General features: G+C 39.9%; 1 protein-coding gene across 1 annotated transcript in view; it reads left to right on the top strand.

Annotated features, from left to right (window-relative positions):
- Window positions 1–22,522, top strand: part of CBL (Cbl proto-oncogene) — an 82,477-nt gene that overhangs the window by 11,357 nt on the left and 48,598 nt on the right. The window contains exon 2 of the mRNA XM_004750034.3: window positions 8,008–8,255. Coding sequence (XP_004750091.1) covers window positions 8,008–8,255 — 248 coding nt within the window. The remainder of the gene's footprint in view (window positions 1–8,007; window positions 8,256–22,522) is intronic.

The raw sequence follows: 22,522 nt of genomic DNA, 5'->3' as shown, positions 1-22,522 counted from the left end.
AACAGGGGGCACCTGGGTGGCTCAGTTAGGTAAATGTCTGAGTCGGCTCAGGTCATCATGATCCAGGGTTGTGGCATGGAGTCCTGCATTGGGCTCCCTGCTCAACCATGATCCCAGGGTTGTGGGATGGAGTCCTTCACTGGGCTCCCTGCTCCATGGGGAGCCTGCATCTCTCTCTCCTGCTCCCCCGGTGCTCTCTCTCTCTCTGTCAGATAAATAAAATCTTTAAAAATAAATAAATAGGGAGAACAGGTGGGTTGGTGTGTGTAGCCCCGGATATAAATATAAATTCATATTGGGAGCTCTGCTGGATTTGGACCTTGGAAGGTGGGGTGGGAGGATACTGTAGCTTTTGCAGATCGTGGGTCACCGTATTCTTGAGGGGCCTGCTGCCTTTTCTCTATCTTTGGTCATCAGTTGGAGACTATGCAGGACTGGGAAGGTAGCAGTGGCATAAGCCAGTAGGAGTTGTGGTGTCGGTTTCCGGGAGTCATCCAAAGGTGATGATCTACCTAAAGTCTGTAATTCCCTGCCTACCCTGAAGATAAGCCTGTTCAAGGTGCATGGAAATGGGAGCAGAACATGTATTGAGTACCAGTTTATTAGAAACTGCAGGCCTTTCATAAGTGCTTATTGTGAGGTAAGTATTTTCTCTGTTTTTGCTGGTAGAAGAGCTGAGGCTCAGAGATTAAGAAAATTAGTGAAGCTAGGGGCGCCTGGGTGGCTCGGTGGGTTAGAGCCTCTGCCTTCGGCTCAGGTCACGATCCCAGGGTCCTGAGATCCGAGCCCTGCATTGGGCTCTTTGCTCAGCGGGGAGCCTGCTTCCTCCCCTCTCTCTCTGTCTGCCTCTCTGCCTACTTGTAATCTCTGTCTGTCAAATAAAATAAATAAAATCTTTAAAAAAAAAAAAAAGAAAATTAGTGAAGGTAAATGACCGAAACAGGACATTTCAATATAGTTGGTTGATGCAATCTTAGCAAAATATGAAAACATTTGGTCCTTTCTAATTTTAATCAAAAACTTAAAAGCTTATATTACAGGCTTCATCCTAATGCCTCCCTTGTTAATTACCTCCTTGTTAATTTCACATCTCTCTCTCCTCTCTCCACTTTGCTGTCTCCTTAGTCTTACTGATCTTTTTATTCCTCAAACAGATCCAGACCTATTCCCATGTTCAGACTGTTGGATTAGTTTCCCACTCTGGGCTCCTCTTCCGCTGATACTGCATGGCAACTACTTTGTGTAATTTCAACTCTTAATCCAAAAACACATCAGAGAATCTTTCCCTATTCAGTGTTCTAAAGGAGTTGTTCAGGGGTGCCTTGGTGGCTCAGTCGATTAAGCATCCGCCTTTGGCTCGGGTCATGATCCCAGAATCCTGGGATGGAGCCCCAAGTCAGGCTTCCTGCTCAGCAGGGAGCCTGCTTCTCCCTCTGCTGTTCCTCCTGTTTGTGCTCTATCAAATAAATAAAATCTTAAAAAAAAAAAAAAGGAATTTGTTCAGCATATTCTTACTCTATTTAAATGCTCTGCATAGAGCCTGACACTTTTCTTTTTATCGGAGTATAACTGACATGTAACATGATGTTAGTTTCAGCTGTATAACATGATGAATGATTGTTTGTATACATTGCAGAAGGATCACCACAAGTACAGTTACCATCTCTCACCATACAAAGTTACAAAGCTGTCCTCCCAAATTTTTTCTTTCAATGAGAACTTTTAAGATTTACTCTATTAACAATGCTTAGTTATCTAATACATATTGTATTATTGACTATAGTCACCAAGCATTACATTCCCTTGATCGAAGTTTATACTTTTTTGACTCCCTTTACCCATTTTGCTGACCTCCAAACCCCCTCTCCCCTTTGGCAACCACAAATTTGTTCTCTGTGAGTTTTGGTTGCATGTTTGTCTTATTTATTAGATTCTACATATAAGTGAAATCATACAGTATTTGTCTTTATCTTTCTGGCTTATTTCACAGCAGAATACCCTCAGGGTCCATCTATGTTATCACAGATGGTGAGATTTCATTCTTTTTTTATGGCCGAGTAGTATTCTGTTGTACACACATACCACATCTTCTTTATCCATTCATCAGACCATGGACACTTAGATCATTTCTGTATGTTGGCTATTGTAAATAGTGCTGCAGTGAACACAGGGGTGCATGTCTTTTCAAATTAGTTTTTTTTTTTTCTTCAGGGAGATATCCACAAATAGAATTACTGGATCGTATGGTAGTTCTGTTTTTAATTTTTTTACAGGAACCTCCATACTGGTTCCTGTACGGTTGCATCAGTTTACATTTCCACCAAGAATGCGGGAGGCTTCCCTCTTCACTGCATCCTTGCCAACACTTCCTTCTTGTCTTTCTGATACTAGCCGTTCTGACAGGTATAAGGGGGTATCACCGTGGTTTTGATTTGCAGTTTCCTGATGATGAATGATGTTGAGCATCGTTTCATGTGTCTGTTGGCCATCTGTATGTCTTTGGAAATATGTTTATGGAGATCCTTTGCTCACATGACAATCCGGTTGTTTTTGTTACTGAGTTGTGTGAGTTCTTTAATGTTTGAATGTTAAACCCTTATCAAATGCATGATTTGCCAGTATCTTCTCCCATTTGGTAGGTGGCCTTTTCATTTTGTTGATGATTTCCTTTATTGGGCAGAAACTTCAGTTTGATGTTATTTCCTTTAATTTTGCTCTTTTGCCCTTGCTTTTGAAGTGAGATCCAAAAAATCATCACCAAGACCATTGTCAAGGAGCTTACCACCTGTGTTTTCTTCTGGGAGTTTAATGGTTTCAGGTCTTAGAACCCCCTGTGTATATATTTTTTTAATTTCTTTTTTGTAGCTTATTGCCTGATGGCTTCCAGATTCAGGCATGTTGTCTTTTTACTTCTGTGTATCCCAGTGCTTGACATACATTTGTTGAATGGGTACGTTGAGAAAAATCAAAACCATCAGGAACATTGCTACCTTCATGTTAACTGCCTTCATATGTCTGAGTTTGTCTCTCAATCTCATCCCTTCTGTTTCAGAGGATGGAAGTGTCCTTTCTTTCTAATGATGTGTAATGTTTCTAGCCATATATAGCTATATATATATATATATATATATATATATATATATATCTCATTTCCTGTTGTCTTCCCAAAAACCTTAGCTTCTTGCTTATCTTTTTCTCTTCTGGTTCTTTCTCCTTATCATTTCCAATTTTCTATGAAGATAAAAACCTTCAATTACATACCTCTTATAGCCTTTGCTGGGTCTTGAGATCTTAAGTCTTACAGTCAGTCTACCTACTTTCTTCCATGAACTAACTTAAGGAAGATTTTCTTTTAATTATTTTTATTATAAACATATATTCTGTAAAAATATATTCTGAATTATAAACAACTGGCTTAAAAATGAGGTTTTGGAATGTAACACTGTAAATTGAAGACTATTTGTTTATTAATATGAATTCTTATTAACTCTTGCACTTAGAATATAGTTGTCTTTTGAGGTAGTCTTTCTTTCTTGGCTGTGTTTTTCCCTTTTGGCTTGAAATCTTTAATAGGATGAGCAGCTTCCTAAAACACCTAAAATATTCATGCATCAGATATTTTTGTTGATTCAGCTTATGTTTAGTAGGATTATATGGGCCTCTTTTTTCAAGAGTTCAGGAAATGCTGTACAGAGAATAAGATTCCTAGCTTTAAAAATTTAATACCATCTGACTCATTATAAGAAGAGTCATTGATGATTAGTTATTAAATGGAAGGTTTGCGGTTATCCCAGCTGAACCTAATGTTTTCACTTCTGGGGGAATCTATTTGAATGAAATAATCTGATGTATAAAAGAATAACATGCTCAGTGATGTTCATCACAGTAGTCCTTGTAATAGAAAAGGCTTAAAAACAACATAAATGTTAAAACAGTGTGGGGTGAGGGGGATGGTTAAGATATACTGTGGTCTATCTATAGAGTGGAATCATTTAGACATCTCAGGCTTATAATGAGCTTTTGTTGACACAAGGAAATAGATGTTTTTAAATGTGAAATAAAAAGCAAGATGTCAGATTTTGCTTCTGCCAATGTTAGACAACGTCAGATTGTTTTAAACCAAACCAAATATATTGCTGACAACTAGAAAAGCTAGAAAGCATTGAAGAGCTATAAAAGCAGTAAGGAATGATGAGGCCACGTTCCAGAAGATAAGGAAGACTCTGAGAAGTTAGCTTGATGTTAGTGGCTGCTTTGTCCATGAGATCATGGCTGACTTTGGAAGTGACAGTTGAGAGACTGAGTAGAGTGTTCAAAAGGCTGATGTCAGGGAAGACAAAATATTGGAATCAGAGCCTCCCAGGATAGAGGGCTCTGGGAAACTCTGGTTTTGGGTTGGTTTCCTCAGGACCTTAATTGCAGGAGTAAGGGTAAAACAAGTAGACTAGTCTTTACTAAGGAGTGAAGCCCAGTTGTTAAGTCTTTTCAGTTCTGGATTAGATTAAGATGATCTGGGAACCTAATATCCCTAGCATGTCTGCTTGCCAGAAGCAAAAGTGAACCCTTCCCCATCATCCATAGCCTCAGATTGTGTCTATAATTTTTTATTTATAATGTCCAACGTTCCGTAAAAAATAACCAGGCATATGAAGAGATGAAATGCAACTAGAAACCAAGAGGAAAAACTGACAGTAGAAACATACCCATAGGATAGGCAGAGATATTTGAATTATCAATCATGGGCTTAAAAAAAATGTATGATTAATGTGTTAGAGGAACTAAAGACAAAATTGATAATTTTGACATTTGAAATAAACAGATTCTGAAACTGAAAAATGCAGCTGATTATTACGAATTCTGTGAATGGGTTTAACAGCATAGATACAGCTGAAGAGAAAATTAGTGAAGTGAAAGCTAAATTAGGGGGAAAAAATCCAGACTAAACCACTAGAAGCAGAGGATGGAGAAAACAGAAAAGAGTGTAAAAGACATATGGAACATGATGAAAAGGTCTTATGGATTAAGTCACTGAAGTTCCAGAAGGAGAGAAGAAATTAAATGGCACCGAAGCAGTTACAGGCATCCCTCAGTTTATTGTGCTCTGCGAATACTGCCTTTTTTTACAAATTGAAGCAAGCCTCTTGACAAATTCAAGGAAGTCTCTCTACTTCATTTTTCCAACAGCATTTGCTCACTTTGCTCACTCTGTGCCATATGGTAAATTCTCCCAGTATTTCACACTTTCTCATTTATGTTTGTTTCTGTGATCAGTAATCTTTGTTATTACTATTCTAATAGTTTTAGGGCACCACAAACCTCACCCATGAGAAATGTTGAACTTTTTTTTTTTTTTTTTTAAGAGAGCTCTATACCCAGTGTGGGCCTTCATCTCAAGACCCCAAGATCAAGAGTTGTATGCTTTAAAAAAAAAAAAAAAGAGTTGTATGCTCTACTCACTGAGCCAGCCAGAAGCCCCTGAAATTGCAAGCTTAATTGATAAATGTTTTGTGTTCTGACTGTTCTACAACTGGCCAGCTCTTCCCCCTCTTTCTACCTCTCATGTGGCCTATTTCCTGAGACACAATGATACTGAAATTAGGACAGTTAATAACCCTACATTGGTCTCTGAGTGTTCAAGTGAAAGAATCGCACATCTCTCACTTTAAATCAACCAGCAACCAGCACCCTGATGAGTCAGCAGGCATCCACATTTGAGGCAGGACCCTCAATTGCAAAAATGTTACAACTCACTGAAAGCAGAGGATGCTTGGCATTTTATAGCAATAAAGTATTTCTTAATTAAGGTATGTACATTTTTTTAGGACCTAGTATTGTATATTTAATAGATTACAGTATAGTATAAACATAACTTTAATATGCACTGGGAAACCAAAATACTAATTTGATTCACTTTATTAAGTGCTTTATTGTGGTTGTCTGGAATCAAACCTGTGCTGTCTCTGAAATGCCTGTATATTCTGAATATATACATTTGGATATATATATGTGTTATATATTCTTTAATTCTCTACAGGGTTTTGTTTTGTTTTAGATTTTATTATTTATTTAACAGAGATCACAGGTAGGCAGAGAAGCAGGCAGAGAGAGAGAGAGGAGGAAGCTGGTTCCCTGTCGAGAAGAGAGCCCAACGCGGGGTTCAATCCCAGGACCTTGGGACCATGACCCTAGCCGAAGACAGAGGCTTTAACCCACTGAGCCACCCAGGCGCCCTCTACAGGGGTTTTTATTCTTTGTAGGGCATCTTGATAAACAGATGTTCTTATAAAGTAGTAGACTTTCAATTAACGTTTTTGTGTATGTGTTTAAGGCTTTTTATAATCCTGTTTAAGAAAGTTTTCTCTGGGGCACCTGGGTGGCTCAGTGGGTTAAGCCGCTGCCTTCAGCTCAGGTCATGATCTCAGGGTCCTGGAATTGAGTCCCGCATCGGGCTCTCTGCTCGGCAGGGAGCCTGCTTCCTCCTTTCTCTCTGCCTGCCTCTCTGCCTACTCGTGATCTCTGTCAAATAAATAAATAAAATCTTTGAAAAAAAAAAAGAAAGTTTTCTCTGTAGTTTAGATAATTTTCTTATATTATCTTCTAAAGCTTTATAGGTCTGCCTTTCACATTAAGATCTATAACCCAAGGTCTACTTTTTGGGGGTTTGTTTTTTTGTGTGTATATGTATGGTTTTGTTTTGTTTTTTTGGTATAGTGTAAGGTGAGGGTTTAGTTTGATTTTTTTTTTTTTTATTCTGTTTAGATACCTGATTGTTCCACTACTATATTTGGAAAAGACCACTCCTTTGTGATAAGTGAAGGGCCTGTATATGTTTGGGTCTGTTTCTAGACTTTTCCCTTCCACTAATTTGTCTTTCCCAGACACGGAAAAATCCATGTAAGTGGAAAATACAAAATGAGATAGTAGGAATAAATATAAATTTATTAGTCATTATTAACAAATATAAAATGTACTAAACTCACTAGTTTAAAAACAAAGATTGTTACATTGGGTTTTAAAAATATTGCTACGTATTCCTTAAAAGAAACCCAAATAAAACATAAGAACTCAGAAGTTGAATGTAAAAGATGGGAAAAAGAATTATTAAGCTAAATGTTCTGGAGGTTGTTTTTTTTTTTTTTCCCTTCCTTCTTTTCTTTCTTTTTAAGCATTCTCCATACCCAGCATGGGGACTGGAGGTCATTTATATGGCAAGAAATGGTATCTCAGTTGAGCTCCATGGGGTTTCAAGGCTCCTCTGCTCCCAGACCCTAGTGGCTTTTACAATTCTAGCCTATTACTTCCCAGGGCAGCCATGTTCTTTATTTCAGTCCTTAGGAATTTTCTTTATTGTGTTGTGGGGTGAGCCATGCATTTGAAATGAACTTGTTCTAGTTCATCTAGCACTTTTTAGGTATTAGTGTGATGTCTTCCTCCTGCTGCAAGGTTTAGTCTGCTATGTAAGTTTTTTTTTTTTTTTTTAAGATTTTATTTATTTATTTGACAGGTCACAAGTAGATAGGCAGGAGGGGGGTGGGGGTGAGCAGAGAGCCTGATGCAGGGCTCCATCCCAGGACCCTGGGATCATGACCTGAACCAAAGGCAGAGGGTTAACATACTGAGCCACCCAGGTGCCCCTATTTTCTTTCCTTCTTTTTTTTAAAGATTTATTTTTAAGTCATCTCTACACTCAGCATGGGGCTTAAACTCAAAAATCCCAAGATCAACAGTTGCACACGCTACTGACTGAGCCAGCCAGGCCCCCCTTGTCTGCTATGTAATTTCTGGACCATTAGTCTCTCATATGGTTTTAAGAACCCACCCTTCTGGGGGGGCCACTAAAAATGCAAAATAATTGCAGGGGTGTTATGGATCATTTCTTATGGTCTTGTGCATTTTTTAGTATTTCTGCAACAGAGCACATATTTTATAACTTTTTTTTTTAACTTGAAAAAGGAAATTGTCCTTAAGATCCTCCAAGTAATAGCCCTTCTTTTCCATTTGTTGCAGGTGGTGCGATTGTGTCAGAACCCAAAGCTGGCGCTAAAGAATAGCCCACCTTATATCTTAGACCTGCTGCCAGACACCTACCAGCACCTCCGCACTGTCTTGTCAAGATATGAGGGGAAGATGGAGACCCTTGGAGAAAATGAGTATTTTAGGGTGTTCATGGAGAATTTGATGAAGAAAACTAAGCAGACCATAAGCCTCTTCAAGGAGGGGAAAGAAAGAATGTATGAGGAGAATTCTCAGCCTAGGTAATGGCACATACCACACAAATACTTCTTCAGGTCTGTGACTGCCTCAATGGGTAACACTTAGAAGTAGTTGACTTGGTTTTAAATTTTAGGTCAATGAGAATGCAAAGTTGACATTTGATTTAAAGGTGGGTTTTATATAAAATGTTACCTTGGAGGACATTGAATTCCCCCCGCCTCTGAAAAGTCAGTGACTTTTAGTCATGCAGATGAGTTGGAGGTACAGGTCCATTGGAGACCCCCACAGATCATGGAAGTTTGGGGATAGGTGAGAGTTTGAAAGAAGGTTGAGGTTCAGCTGAGGTTGGGAGTCAACAATAAGAGGGCAGATTTTGCCAGAGCTATAACTTATTAGGGAAATCATATATGTGGGATAAAAAGTAAAAAAAATAAAGTCAGTAGTTAGGTAACTTTTTTTTTTTTAATCAAAGTGAAATGACGTTTCTTTTATTGTATTGGGTATCCCATATGTTATTAGTTTGGTTGTTACAAATTACATACTGGGAGAGAAACGGGTTGATTGTAGGTATGGTTGTATTTGGTTTGGTCCAGTGGGAAATACTAACTCATCTAGGACAAGTAATAAAATGTAAATTCGACTAGAGGTTTGTAGGTAGTAAATTAACACTCAAGGAGTGACACCAGTTAGGAAGAACAGTAATTTCTGAGGGCATTAAGTAAGCATGCATTACTCAAGCACTAACTTACTAAATGGTATCCTTGTAGCTTACCTACTACTCCTTTGACTCTGGCTTAGATTCTGGGAACCCTCATCCCTTAGTTAAAATTTTATGCCCGTCATTATTTATATTAAGTTTACTACAACAGATTACTCAGGTTTGATCCAGAGTATCAGTCTTTTCTCATTAAAAAGATTTCTGGTGACTGAAATTGATCTGTAGGAACCTTTATAGCTTCTAATTTATATGAAAGTGAACTTTATTCCTTTTAAATATTTAAATTTTATGACTTGTTAAGATAAAAACCTATGTGGACCCTAGCTAACTGGTGATTTTGTATGGCTGAGTTTTTAAAAAATAATTTTGCTTTATTTAATTTGAAATTTAATTTATCATCTACAGTGAACTAGGTTCTAATTGTAGGAGGTGAAAAGGGGAGTTTTTAATTATGATGTACTGAGGCAGATGCTTTAATAGAGAGATGTACAAAAGGCTGCATGAACACAGGTTTGCCTGGTTGCATCAGGGGATGTGGCAAAGTGGAAGTGTGATGTGAGCTGGGTTGTAGAAGGCAAGTAGAAATTTTCAAATTAAAAAAGTGAAAAAAAGGCCTTTAACATGAGGGCATGAACATGCCCAGGCTCCGTATGTTGAAGGAACATGAGTGGTCTGGGTTGGCTAGAATTGGGGCAGACAAGTGAGCTGTGAGTACAGGTGGGAGTTCTTTTGTCTCTGGACATTGTCCTGTGGGTAAGAGGCTGCCACAGAACTGTCACTGTTGTTCTTTTTTGAAGAGGACCTTTATAGGGAGATTAAAATAGTAGATTTCCCAGTTTTAGAGCATACTGAACATTATCTAATTTTTTTTCTTTTCCCTGCTGGATTGTTCATTCCTGAGAGGCAGTATGCTGTGTTGGTTAAGAGGAGGGACCCTGAAGCTTGCATTTGAATCTTAATTTTGCCATTTAGCTATGCGATCCCTGTTTATTCATCTGTAAAATGAGATAACAGTAGTACTTTATTTGTAGGGTTGTTGGGAGTTGTTAAATGAGTGAGTAAATGTTCAGCACTTAGAGTGGTGATCGGCACAATGAAAGTAATAAGTGGGTTAGCTCTAATTTTAATCCTCATTCTGATTTTCTTTACTATAAACATCGTTTATTGTATCAAGCTGTGTGTTGGTGATACTGCCAGATCATAATTAAGTACATGGACCAATTTGCCCTTAATAAGTGGCCTCATACAATTGCTTTCAGGTTCTTCTGCTGTTTTTTTAAAAATCTTCCTGTCAGTATGTTTGTCTGTATCAAGTGTTATTACCCATAATAGGAAGTTTTTAATACACTATGGGCTTTGAATCCATACAGCAAGGTTTGTACAAGTTCTCTATAAAATGAGAATAAATAAATTTCAATTGAGATTCAGATTTTTTTTTTTAATATTTTATTTATTTATTTGAGAGAGAGCCAGAGCATGAGAGGGGAGAAGGTCAGAGGAAGAAGCAGCCCCGCAGAGCTGGGAGCCCGATGCAGGGCTTGATCCCAGGACCCTGGGATCGTGACCTGAGCTGAAGGCAGTGGCTTAACCAACTGAGCCACCCAGGTGCCCCTCAGATTTTTTTTTAACCAAGGAAAATGTATGGCTTTCCTGTGTGACCTTTCTGATCTGTATTTTGGTTCCTTAAAGAATTTTTTCCTAATCAGTTTTTTAAATTGAGATATTAATGTATCATAAAATTCACCCTTTTACAGAATGTAATTCGGTGGTTTTTGGTATGTTAACAAAGTCTTGTAACCGTCCCCCACTATCTAATTTAAGAATGTTTCCATCATCTCAAGAAACCCCACACTCATTAGCAGTCACTGCCCATTCCCCACTTCTGCTCCCCCCACCCCCCAGGCCCCTGGCAGTCACAAATATCTATTTTCTGTCTCTGATGATTTGCCTGTTCTAGACGTTTCATGTAAGTGGACTTGGAATGTGTGGCCTTTTTTGTCTGGCTTTCCTAACAACTCATTCATGTTATAGTGTGGGTCAGTTCTACTTCCCTTTTTAATGGCTAGATATACTCTATCCCATGGATATACCACATTTTGATTATGGACATTTGGGTTGTTTGCACTTGACATAATGAATAATCCGCTGTGAACATCTGCATGTAAGCTTTTGTGTGGCTATATGTTTTGCGTTCTCTTGGGTAAATACCTGGGAGAGGAATTGCTGAGTCATATGGTAATTCTATGTTTAACTTTTTGAGGAACTGTTAGACTGTTTATCACAGCAGCATTTTACATTCCTCTAACAATGGAGGAGGAGAGTTCCAGTTTCTTACCAGCACTTGTTATATTTTGTTTTTGTTTTTATAGCTGTCCTACTGGGTATGGGGTAGCTATCATTGTGGTTTTGATTTGCATTTCCCTAATGAGTAATAATGTGATCTTTTTTTCATGTGTTTATTTGTCATTTGTGTATCTTCTTTGGAGGAATTTCTGTTCAAATCCTTTGCCTGGTTGGGGTTCTTTTTATTGTTGAGTTGTAGCATTCTTTACATATTCTGGATACTAGACCCTTAATCAGAGATATATGATTTACAGCATTTAATTCCCATTCTTTGGGTGGTCTTTTCACTTTCTTTTTAGTGTCATTTGAAGCACAAGCAATTTTAATTTTGGAGAGGTCCACTGTTTTTTTCTTTGGTTACTTGTGCTTTTGATATCTTGGCTAAGAAACCATTGCTTAATCTGATTTCATGAAGATTATGCCTGTGATCATTTTGAGTTAATTTTTGTATATCGTCAAAGGTAAGGGTCCAACTTTATTCTTTTGCATATGGGTATCCTTTAGTGCCAGCACTATTTATTGAAAAGAACATTCTTTCCCTGTTGAATTGGCCTGTATTCCCTTGTCAAAAGTCAATTGTATGAAGGTTATTTTTAGGTTCTCTCTCTTCTTTCCGTTGGTTATGTCTGTTGTTAGGCCAGTATGCATACCGTCTTGATTACTGTAGCTTTGTAGTAAAGTTTTAGAATCAGGAAGTGTGAATCCTCCAACTCTGTTCCTTTTTTTTCCAAGGTGGTTTTGATTACTTGAGGTCCCTTGAGATTCTTTATGAAATTTTAGGATCAGCTCACCAATTTCTGCAAAATGGGTGGCTGTAATTTTCATAGGAATTGGATTGGACTGGTACATCTGTTTGGGAAGTATTGCTATCTTAACAATACTAAGTCTTGGGGCGCCTGGGTGGCTCAGTGCGTTAAGCGTCTGCCTTCGGCTCTGGTCATGATCTTAGGGTCTTGGGATCAAGCTCTGCATCAGGCCTTCTGCTATGCCGGGAGCCTGTTTCCCCTCTCTCTCTGTTTGCTTCTCGTTTGCTTGTGATCTCTCTCTCTCTGTCAAATAAATAAATAAAATCTTAAAAAAAAAAATACTAAGTCTTCCTATCTATGAACATGGGATGTTTTCCCATTTGTTTAGGTCTTTTAAAACATCTCTCAGCAGTGTTTCTGTAGTTTCCAGTGTACGAGTTTTTCACTTCCTTGGTTTAATTTATTTCTAAGTAGGCGTGCTGGGTGCCTCAGTTGGTTAAGTGGCCAACTCTTGGTTTCATCTCAGGTCCCAGGATGGAGCCCTGCTTTGGGCTCTGCACTCAACAGGGAGTTTGCTTGAGGATTCTCTGTCTCCCTCTCCCTAACGTGGTGTGTACGTGAGCTTGCTCCCTCTCACTCACTCAATAAAAATCTTTTAAAAAATAAAATTAAAAAAAAATTTATTCCTGGGCCCTGGGTGGCTCAGTTGGTTAAGCTTCTTGCCTTTGGCTCGGGTCATGATCCCAGAGTCCTGGGATCGAGTTCTGCTTTTGGACTCCCTGCTCGGTGGGCAGCCTGCTTCTCACTCTCCCTCTGCCATTCCCCCTGTTTTTGCTCTCTCCTCTCTCTCTCTCATATAAATGAAATCTTTGAAAAAAAATTTTTTTATTCTTTCTGATGCTATTATAAATATAATTGTTTTTCCTGGTTTCATTTTTGGATAGTTTATTGCTGGTATATAGAACACAACTGATTTTGTATCCTGTAACTCTGCAGGACTATTCACTGATTCCAGTAATTTCTTACTGGATTCCTTTGGATTTTCTGCAAATGAGATTGTGTCAGATTCTCAAATAGAGAAAAGTTTTAACACTTCTCCTTTATGGATGCCTTGTATTTTTTATTTTCTTGCCTGGTTGTGGTGACTAGAACTTCATGTTGAATAGAATTTATGTTGAATAGAAGTGATGAGAGCAAACATTCTTGTCTTGTTCTTGATAAGGAGGAAATCTTTTGGTGTTTTCACCATCGAGTATGATGTTAACTGTGGGATTTTCTTTCTTTCTTTCTTGTTTTTTTTTTTTTTATATTTTATTTATTTATTTGACAGAGATCCCAAGTAGGCAGATGGCAGGCAGAGAGAGGGGGAAGCAGGCTCCCTTCCGAGCAGAGAGCCTGATATGGGGCTCAATCCCAGGACCCTTAGATCGTGATCTGACCCAAAGGCAGAGGCTTAACCCACTGAGCCACCCAGGTGGCCCATAGCTGTGGGATTTTCATAGATCTCCTTTATCAGGTTGAGAAGGTTTCCTTGTGTTCCTTGTTCAGTGTTTTTTATCATGAAAGGGTATTACAGGGCTTTTATGCTTCATTCCTGGTTTTTCTTCTTGGGAGAGAGAAATGTGTGGACTTGTAAATTCTGGAAAAAGTGAATATGTTGAGTTGCACTTAGGGCAAAGATGCAAGGAATCCTCAGGAGTAACAAACCGGGGTTGGAAATGTTGCCAGGATTCTCTCCGCATTCTCTTGATGCAGACGGGTGTCTAAATTGCTGGAAAATTGACCTCTGCTACATCCAACATTTACATCTTGTGGGGTTTCCACTGTAGCACAACGTCTTGACTCTCAGTTTCAGTTTTGACTTTGGCTTGCTATGTATGTGTAGATCAGTTGATGATCCCTGAACCAGTCAACTCGAAAGAAAAGGTGAGTGCTGTGATTAGTCCAGCGTGGGCCAGGAGTCACTTCTAGATGAACCTGCTGGCTTGGGGAACACACTTGTTTCCCTAAAGCTGTATGCACAAGGGAATTTGGATGTTGAAGAGCTGATCCCTTAAGTCCGCTCTGTATATCTATCCATATTTAATAGAGTTGCTTCCTGTCTTTATTTTAGAGAGGATATTAGGTGAAGTAACTTCTCTCAAGATAAACTTGCCCTTATTTCTCTTAGACTTTATAAAAAATGACTTAAGCAAAAACTTTAAGCTGCTTTCTTGTCTTTGATCTGTGACCCTGGTTTTTGCACCTGTTTTCCTTCTTGCACAGGATGTTACAATAGAAGCTGAATGGGATTATGCAGCAGAGTCCATCTTAAAAACATTACTGTTTGATTGTATACAATTTGAAAATAAGATGAAACTTTGTTGTAACTCTGCTGCCTTTTCAGTTATAAGCTGAAATGATCAAGATTTGGCTTCCTTGTCATTCAGCTGGGAATAATTTAGAACTAACTAAAAGTTCATGTTCTAACCATTCATTAAAGAAAAAATTAGTCTTGGGTACTTTCTTGATGGTAAGCTCCACTACTCGAGGAGCAGTGATTGCACACCACGTGGAACCAACACAGTCCTTCTCTTAGGAGGGTTGTAACCTAGAGTTTTAGCTTGTAAGGTTTTTGGTGTTTCTCTAGTAGAACAGTGGTGGTTCATAGACAAGACAGAAGTATTTGTGCTGCTGTAGTCTTCCCCTAGCCCCCCAGAGAGGTTTTCAGTTAGTGTGTCATATCTTAGTGTAGTCAGCTTAGATCTTTGGTGTGGAGAAGATAGGGCTTGGGGCGCTTGGCTGGCACATTTGGTTAAGTGTCTGACTTTTGGTTTCATCTCCAGTCGTGATATTGAGCTCTGCTTTGGGCTCTGTGCTCAGCTCAAGTCTGCTTCAGTTTCTCTCCCTCTGGCCTGTGCCTGCCCCCCACCAGGCTTGCTCTCTGTCTCTCTGTTTCTCTCTCTCTCTCTCTCACATAATTACATTTTTTTAAAAAAGAAAAAGTTTGGTTTTGGTTAAAGATTCCCACTCAGATTAGGAATGACTTTCTGATGATTGGGAAGGGGGCAGCACTCCCTTTTTGGTCCTGGAGAAAGATGATGGCTTGAATCAAAGTGGTGATGGTAGAGATAGCAAGAAGTAGACAGTACTTGATGTGTTTTAAACCTAGAAAGGGGTGCATGGGTGGCTAAGTCGTTTAAGCCTCTTGATTTTTACTCAGGTCGTGATCACAGGGTTGAGGGATTGAGTCCCGCTTTGGACTCTGCGCTCAGTGCAGAGTCTGCTTGGGATTCTCTCTCTTTCTCTCCCTCATCGTCTGACTCTTCCCCCTGCTCTGTGCATACTCTTCCACCTCCCATAAAAAATAAGTAAGTAAGTGAGTAAAATCTTTTATTTTTTTTTTTTTTTTTTTTTTTTAAGATTTTATTTATTTATTTGTAAGAGAGAGAGAGTGAGAGCGAGCACAGGCAGACAGAGTGGAAGGCAGAGTCAGAGGGAGAAGCAGGCTCCCTGCGGGAGCCTGATGTGGGACTCGATCCCAGGACGCTGGGATCATGACCTGAGCCGAAGGCAGCTGCTTAACCAACTGAGCCACCCAGGCGTCCCGAGTAAAATCTTTTAAAAAAAAAAAAAAAAGAAGAAGCAGCAGAGCTAGCATTGGCTAGGTTTCTGGTTTGAGCAGTGGGAATTCACAGAAACGTATAAAAAGAGGGGAAGAACTTGATTTGGTAGTTACTTTAGAATGATAGCATTGGCTGCTCTGTGGGAAATGGATTAGGCTTAGGGGTAGCAGTGGTGGGATCAGAGGGGTAGGTGACAAGGTTGTTGTCAGCCAGATGAGAAGCAAGATAGTTTGGTCTAGGGAGAGACTGAAAGGAAGAAAAGTGGGCAGATTGGAGCTAGAATCAGAAAGAATTCCTGGGGAATTGGACAAGAGGAGGGCAGGAAGAAATAACAGGGAAGGATCAAGATGACGTATAGGTCTCTGTCATTAACTCTGCCAGTGGCAGCGGCATTTACTAAAATGGGGTATTCGGAGTATAGATGTGGGGAGAGCTAAATTGGGAGTGAGGAGGATCAAGAGTTCCATTTTGGACTTGTTTACATTGGAGATATTTTTATGAGCCGTCTAAGGCAATAAGTCAAGCAGGCAATTGGCTGTATTAGACTTCGGAATTCAGAGGGGGATGTGTGGGATGCAATTTTTGGTGGTATTTAAAGCCAGCAGAGTGGACAGAATCATCTAAGGGGAGAGGAGTCGGCAGTGGAGACTGAGGAAGGAAGAAGGGAGAGAATAGATTGCAAGAGCCACAAAGAAAAAAGAGGGGAGAATGCCTGGGTGGCTCAATCGGTTATACATCTGCTTCAGCTCAAGTATGATCCTGGCATCCTGGGATTAAGCCCTGCAGCAAGCTCCTTGCTTAGTAGGGAGCCCGCTTCTCGGAACTCTCCCTCTGCTGCTCCCCCTGCTTGTGCTCTCCCTCTCTCTCTGTCAAAGAAATAAATAAAATCTTAAAAAATTTTTAAAAACTAAAAAAAATCCTCTTTCTAAATGGAAAATTGACAAAGGAAATGACTAGTTCACAAAAGAAAAATAAAAGGGCACATATAAATATTAAAAGAACAGTTGAGTTTATGAGTCATAAAATAATTTTCTTTAGCCCCCCAAATTGGCAAAAAATTGGAAAATCAGCTTATAATTAGTGTTTCAAAGGAGGGTGCATGCAGGAAAAGGGAGTACTCCCTTACCTGGTTGTGGTGGGAATGAAACTGGTTTAGCCTTTCTGGGGGCTGGTATATATAGAAAAATTTAGAATCTTTCTCAGTTCCACTTTTAGAAATTTATCAAAAAGAAGTGAGAAGGGATTTGGATTAAAATATAAAACCATACAACTCCCAAAGGAAAATCTAGGGGTGCCTGGTGATGCATTCAGTCAAGCATCTGACTCCGTTTTAGCTCAGGTAATGATCTCAGGGTCATAAGATTGAGCACCGTGTAGAGTCTGCTTAAGACTCTGTCTTGGGCGCCTGGGTGGCTCAGCTGGTTGAGTATCTGCCTTTAGCTTACATACTGGTCCCAGGGGCTCAGCAGGGACTCTGCTCCTCCCTTATCCTCTGCCCCCCCCTCAAATAAATGAATAAAATACTGGAAAAAAATCATTAAATAAAAAGACTGTCTCTCCCTCTGCCCGCCACCCCCTGTGTGTGTGCCCTCTCTCTCAAATAAATAAATCTTAAAAAAAAAAGAAAGAAAGAAAAGAAAATCTAGGCAATAAACTCTTGGACATTGGCCTTAGCAATATTTTTCTGGATTCGTCTCCTCAGGCCAGAGAAACAAAAGCAAAAATAAACAGTTGAGATGACATAGAATTAGAAAGCTTTTGCACAGTGAAGGAAACCATCAACAAAACAAAAAGGCAGCCTGCTGAAGGGGAGAAAAATATCTGTAAGTGATATATCCAATATGGGGTTAGTTATCAAAGTACATAAAGATTCCCTACAACTCAAGACCAGAAATACAAATAATCTGACTAAAAAATGGGCAGAGGACCTGAGCAGGCATTTTTGTATTATTTAGAGTTAGAATAAGTTACCCAAGGACGAGTAGCTAGTTAAGTGCCTGAACCTCTTTTTTCGTTCTTTCTTTTTTTTCTTTTAAAGCTAGTTTCCCAAATGTTTATTACTAATTATTTTGGTTTTCTTTGAATGTAGAGGAATGGTAACAGTATATTCCACTCCATATTACAGAAATGGTCCCTTGGAGGTAACACTTCAAGTATCATATGAAATAGTAAACCACGTAGACTCAGACATGAGTACATCTTTTAATTGGTATGTCTTTTGCACACAAAAATACTCAATAGTGATGAAGTTCTAGAACCTAGGTGAGGTTTGGTGGGCTGAGGTCCGGAGCCGATGACCAAGAAAGAATTCTTGAGACATCTTTGGTGCAAAATGGTGGTTTATTAAAGCACGGGGACAGGACCCGTGGGCAGGAAGAGCTGCTGCCCCGTGCCATGAGGGATGGCAGGTTATGTACCCTGCTGTTAGGGGAAGGTGAGGGGAAGGGAGGTTCCAGTGGAGTTTTCATATGCTAAAGAGGGCCTACAAGGTGCCAGGATGTTCCAGGCCTGCCGGAGGCCTTGCCCTTGCTGCTGGATCAATGTTGTCTTTAGACCGGCCATCAACATCCAGATAGTTGGGAGACTTTTTGGTGGGGTGTCACAATCCTGCTATCAATGTCTTTGTTAGTGAGATTTAGGACATTTGTAAGCCAAGGGAGACTCCTGTCTAAGCAGTATTGTGAGCTCTGCAAGTTAACTATTTGCTTATTGTTCATGGCAGTCAGGGCTGCCTGAGGGATGCTACACTTATGGAGGGGAAAGGGTGAAGAGGGGGTGCAAGGCGCCAGCTTTTGCTTTGTCCTCAGCCAGCCTCCTGCTCCCTCATCAAATAGTGTGATTTACCACAGGATTTTGTCTTTATATAACAATCTCACCCCAAATATTTTGTATTGGACATAAGCTTGGTTATGCAAATAGAGGGAACATGAAGTTCTCCCTTGCCTCCTCTCAAAGAATCTGTGATAACTTGTAGAAAACCAGAACATTATAGAGAAGTAGGCAGCGAATGTCAAGTAGAATGTGCAAAAGCTTTTCCTAATCACTTCGTTCTACTAGTGCCAGCCAAGCCTTGCTCTAAAACCATAATACTTGGGAAGTGCACAACTGCATTTAAATTAGACCATCTTAAAGAACAAGGTCAAAAACTGGCTCCAAGAATGTCTTTTTTGCCAGGCTGTAGTGTACGAAGGAGCAAATGCATTGTGTACTTTAATCCTGGCAGCTTAATTTTTTTTTACTTACTGTGTATTAAAATACATGTCGTCGTCCCCCCCCCTCCCCGCCAAAGCTTAAATCCAGTGTTTTAAATTTGTCAAAGAAACGGAGTAAGGAGGCTTCGCTAACATTTTTGTTTCCTCTCTTTGCTTAAACCCTCCCCCTCCTCCTTTCACATGCAAAACACTCACCCCGCTTCAGTGTCTAATACAATATACCTGAATGGTTGAAATCCAAGTGTAAGCATTCAGAGTTTAGTAGTCTTCAGCTTGTTTCATTCTTAGAACTTCTTCCCCAGTTATTTACATTTAAAATGGTTGACTTGTATTTCCTGGGTAAAGTTGATCCTTTCTTTTTTTTTTTTTTTTTAAATTCTCCTGTTCTGACTTCAAAGAACGTGATAAAAAAAGACACTTAGGAAAGAGAATCCTCCATTGTTACTTGTTGTAACTGTGAGCTAAATTCTCAGCCTGAACCTTTGTCCTGGGGATCTTTAGACCTATCTCTGTGTGAGTGAATATTAACTATTTTACCTTTTAATCACTGGATCAGGGTTTTATAGATTAAATCTTCACTTGCAGATCCTAAATGATCATTAAGGCCCTGCCTTATATAGCACAGTTTCTCAGTTTCTCAGGCAGTGACACAAGCGTGTGTTGGGAAATATGGCATGTTGAGCAGGGATGTTGAGACAGAACAGAATTAGAGCTGGATTGTGTGAGCTGGATTGCCCAGAGTGGAGCCCTCTGCCATTCACTGTCTATGCCTTGAGTCCAGGTACTGCTCTTTGCCTTAGCTATCTCACTTAAAGGTGTTCTGGGACCGTCGTGTTATAATAAATACGGCAATATTTGGAAAACACTTAGAATAGTGCATTGTTCACAGAAAGCAGACCTAAGTATTTGCTTTTTTTTTCTTTTAAAGATTTTATTTATTTGATAGCGAGCGAGAGAGCACAAGCTGGGGAGCTACAGAGGGAGAGGAGAAGCAGATTCCCCGCTGAGCAGGACTCAAACCCAGGACTTCTGGGATCATGACCTCAGGCCAAAGCAGCAGACACTTAACTGACTGAGCCATCCAGGCGCCCCAGTATTTGCTTTAAAAAAAAAAATTAGAGGGGCACCTGGGTGGCTCAGTTGTTGAAGTGTCTGTCTTCAGCTTAGGTCTGATCCTAGGTCCTGGCATTGAGACCATTAGGTTTCGCTTCCCTGGGCAGGGAGCCTGCTTCTCCCTCTTCCTTTGCCTGCTCTTCCCCTTGCTTATGTTCTCTGTTTCTGTCAAATGAATAAATAAAATCTTAAGGAAAAAACGCAGAGATCCATAGTCAGTGAAAAATAAGGGAAGAAGAAAAGTATTGAGTGCTCTATCCACTGAATTATACACTTGAAAATGGTTAAAATAGTCATTTTGATCTCATGTATGCTTTACCATCACCTTTTCAGAAGCAGTGAGTGTCCTAATGCAAAGGCTGTTGAAGTTTTCTTGCTACAAGTATTCGGTCAGCAAGTAGTTCTGAGAACTTGCTCTCAGTGGGCTGCAGGTGAAGGTCAGGCTGGAGTTCATGGTTAGAAGGATGACAGGAACGCAGACCCCCTCTTCTTGGTGTGCTGTGGAGAGGAGTGCTCAGGCTGGGGCACACCTGGCTGTTCGGTGAGACTGGGCTTCAGGAAGGAAACTCTTGTCTCCCAGCCCACCCTGTCCTCTCTTTTAATGGGGTTAACTGTGGTGAGTGAGGTAAAAAGGCGAAGTCTAGGAACCACCTGTTTCTAGGAGTTACTGAGAACCATCTGTCGTGCACCTAGAGACTGTGGGAACCCTTGGAAAGGGGTTTACTAGAAACCCCTCCTGGCAGAGGGAGGGGAAGGAGGAACCCTTGGTCTGTATAGCTCATTGCTGAGCTCATTGCCAGAGAGTACAGGATGACCAGTCAGGAGCTAAACCAGTCGCCCGGGTGAGATGGTGGGAGCTGGGACCACAGTGGTAACTGGACTGCCATGGACGTAAGAAGTCACTGGCTCTGTGAACTGAACATGTTTTATTTTTCTTTCCTTTTCCCTTCTCTTCTCTTTTCTTTCTTGATTTATTTAAGACAGCTCACAGGGATGGAGTTGAATGGGAGGGACAGAGGGAGAGAGAGAATCTCAAGCAAACTCCCTGCTGAGCGCAGAGCCCAGCGTGGGTCTGGATCTCATGACCATGAGATCACAGCCTGAGCCAGAATCAAGGGTTGGATGCTCCACCAGCTGAGACACCCAGGTGCCTCATGTTGTGTTTCTCTATGTGCAGTCGTTACAGTGAATTATGGTTACACATCGGCAAAGTTAAACTATCCTTGCATTGCTTGGATTATCTCTAGTTTGTAATGATGTGTAAATGCTCACTGGACTCTATTTAACAATCATTTATGATTCTGGGGCTCCTGGGTGGCTCAGTCTACTGAGCATCCAGCTCTTGATTTTGGCTCAAGTCCTGATCTCAGGGTTGTGAGATCGAGTCCCGTGTCTGGCTTCACACTCAGTGCATAGTCTGCTTGAGATTCTCTGCCTTTCCCTCTTCTCTCCCCCTGCTCACATTCTCTCTGTGTCTCTAAAATAAAGAAAATCTTTATTTTATTTATTTTTTTAAAAAGATTTTATTTATTTATTTGACAGACAGAGATCACAAGTAGGCAGAGAGGCAGGCAGAGAGAGAGGAGGAAGCAGGCTCCCTGCAGAGCAGAGAGTCCGATGCAGGGCTCAATCCTAGGACCTTGAGACCATGACCTGAGCTGAAGGCAGAGGCTTAACCCACTGAGCCACCCAGGTGCCCCAAAAATCTTTATTTTAAAAACAAAACAGTCACTTATGATTTTTTTTATCTATGTAATGTGTTATATTAGTATGTATAATATATAAATATATAACTAACAATCATTTATGATTTATTCACCTATATAATACATTATATTAGTAAGTGAAACTAGCATGTAATTTTTTTCTTGTGTTTGATTATAGAAATAATCACAGTGACCTAATTCTTTCTCATTTTGTGACAATTTGCAAAAGTAAGAATTTGCTTTTGTGGGGAATATCTAGCAAAAATTTCTTCTGTAGTTCTGTTATGGTCTAGTGGGCATGCTTGTGCACATGTGCGTGCATTGCTATGTCTCTGAGGGCTGGGGAGGGACTTTTGATACCTACTCTGTTTAATGGTTGTGGTTTACTCAGCGTTTGAAATGAAATAGTCCATTTCCCCTAAATTTGTAAGCTTAAAACAGTGCTTGCCATAGAGTAGGCTTTTAGTATTTGTGGAATGAGTGAATTAGTAAAAGTTATTGGACTAGAGTTCTCTGTAATTTTTATTAAAATGCCTTCTATATTGTGTGTCTAATTTGATGTTGAGACAGAACAGAATTAGATGTTAAGATTTTAAGAGTTGCTGCGTTCTGAAGATTTTTACCAATTCATTTTTTCAGTTACCATTTTTTGATTTCCTCTCTTTGTTTATTTTTTTATTTTTTTATTTTTTTTTTTAAAGATTTTATTTATTTATTTGACAGACAGAGATGACAAGTAGGCAGAGAGGCAGGCAGAGAGAGAGAGAAAGGGAAGCAGGCTCCCTGTGGAGCAGAGAGCCCGACGCGGGGCTCGATCCCAGGACGCTGAGATCATGACCTGAGCCGAAGGCAGCGGCTTAACCCA

Source organism: Mustela putorius, unplaced genomic scaffold, assembly GCF_011764305.1.
Source record: "Mustela putorius furo isolate JIRA1106 unplaced genomic scaffold, ASM1176430v1.1 tig00000460_pilon_pilon_pilon, whole genome shotgun sequence".
In the NCBI taxonomy this organism is placed as follows: Eukaryota; Metazoa; Chordata; class Mammalia; order Carnivora; family Mustelidae; genus Mustela; species Mustela putorius.
The sequence above is the reverse complement of the archived record's forward strand: the minus strand, read 5'-3'. Positions and strand labels throughout refer to the sequence as shown.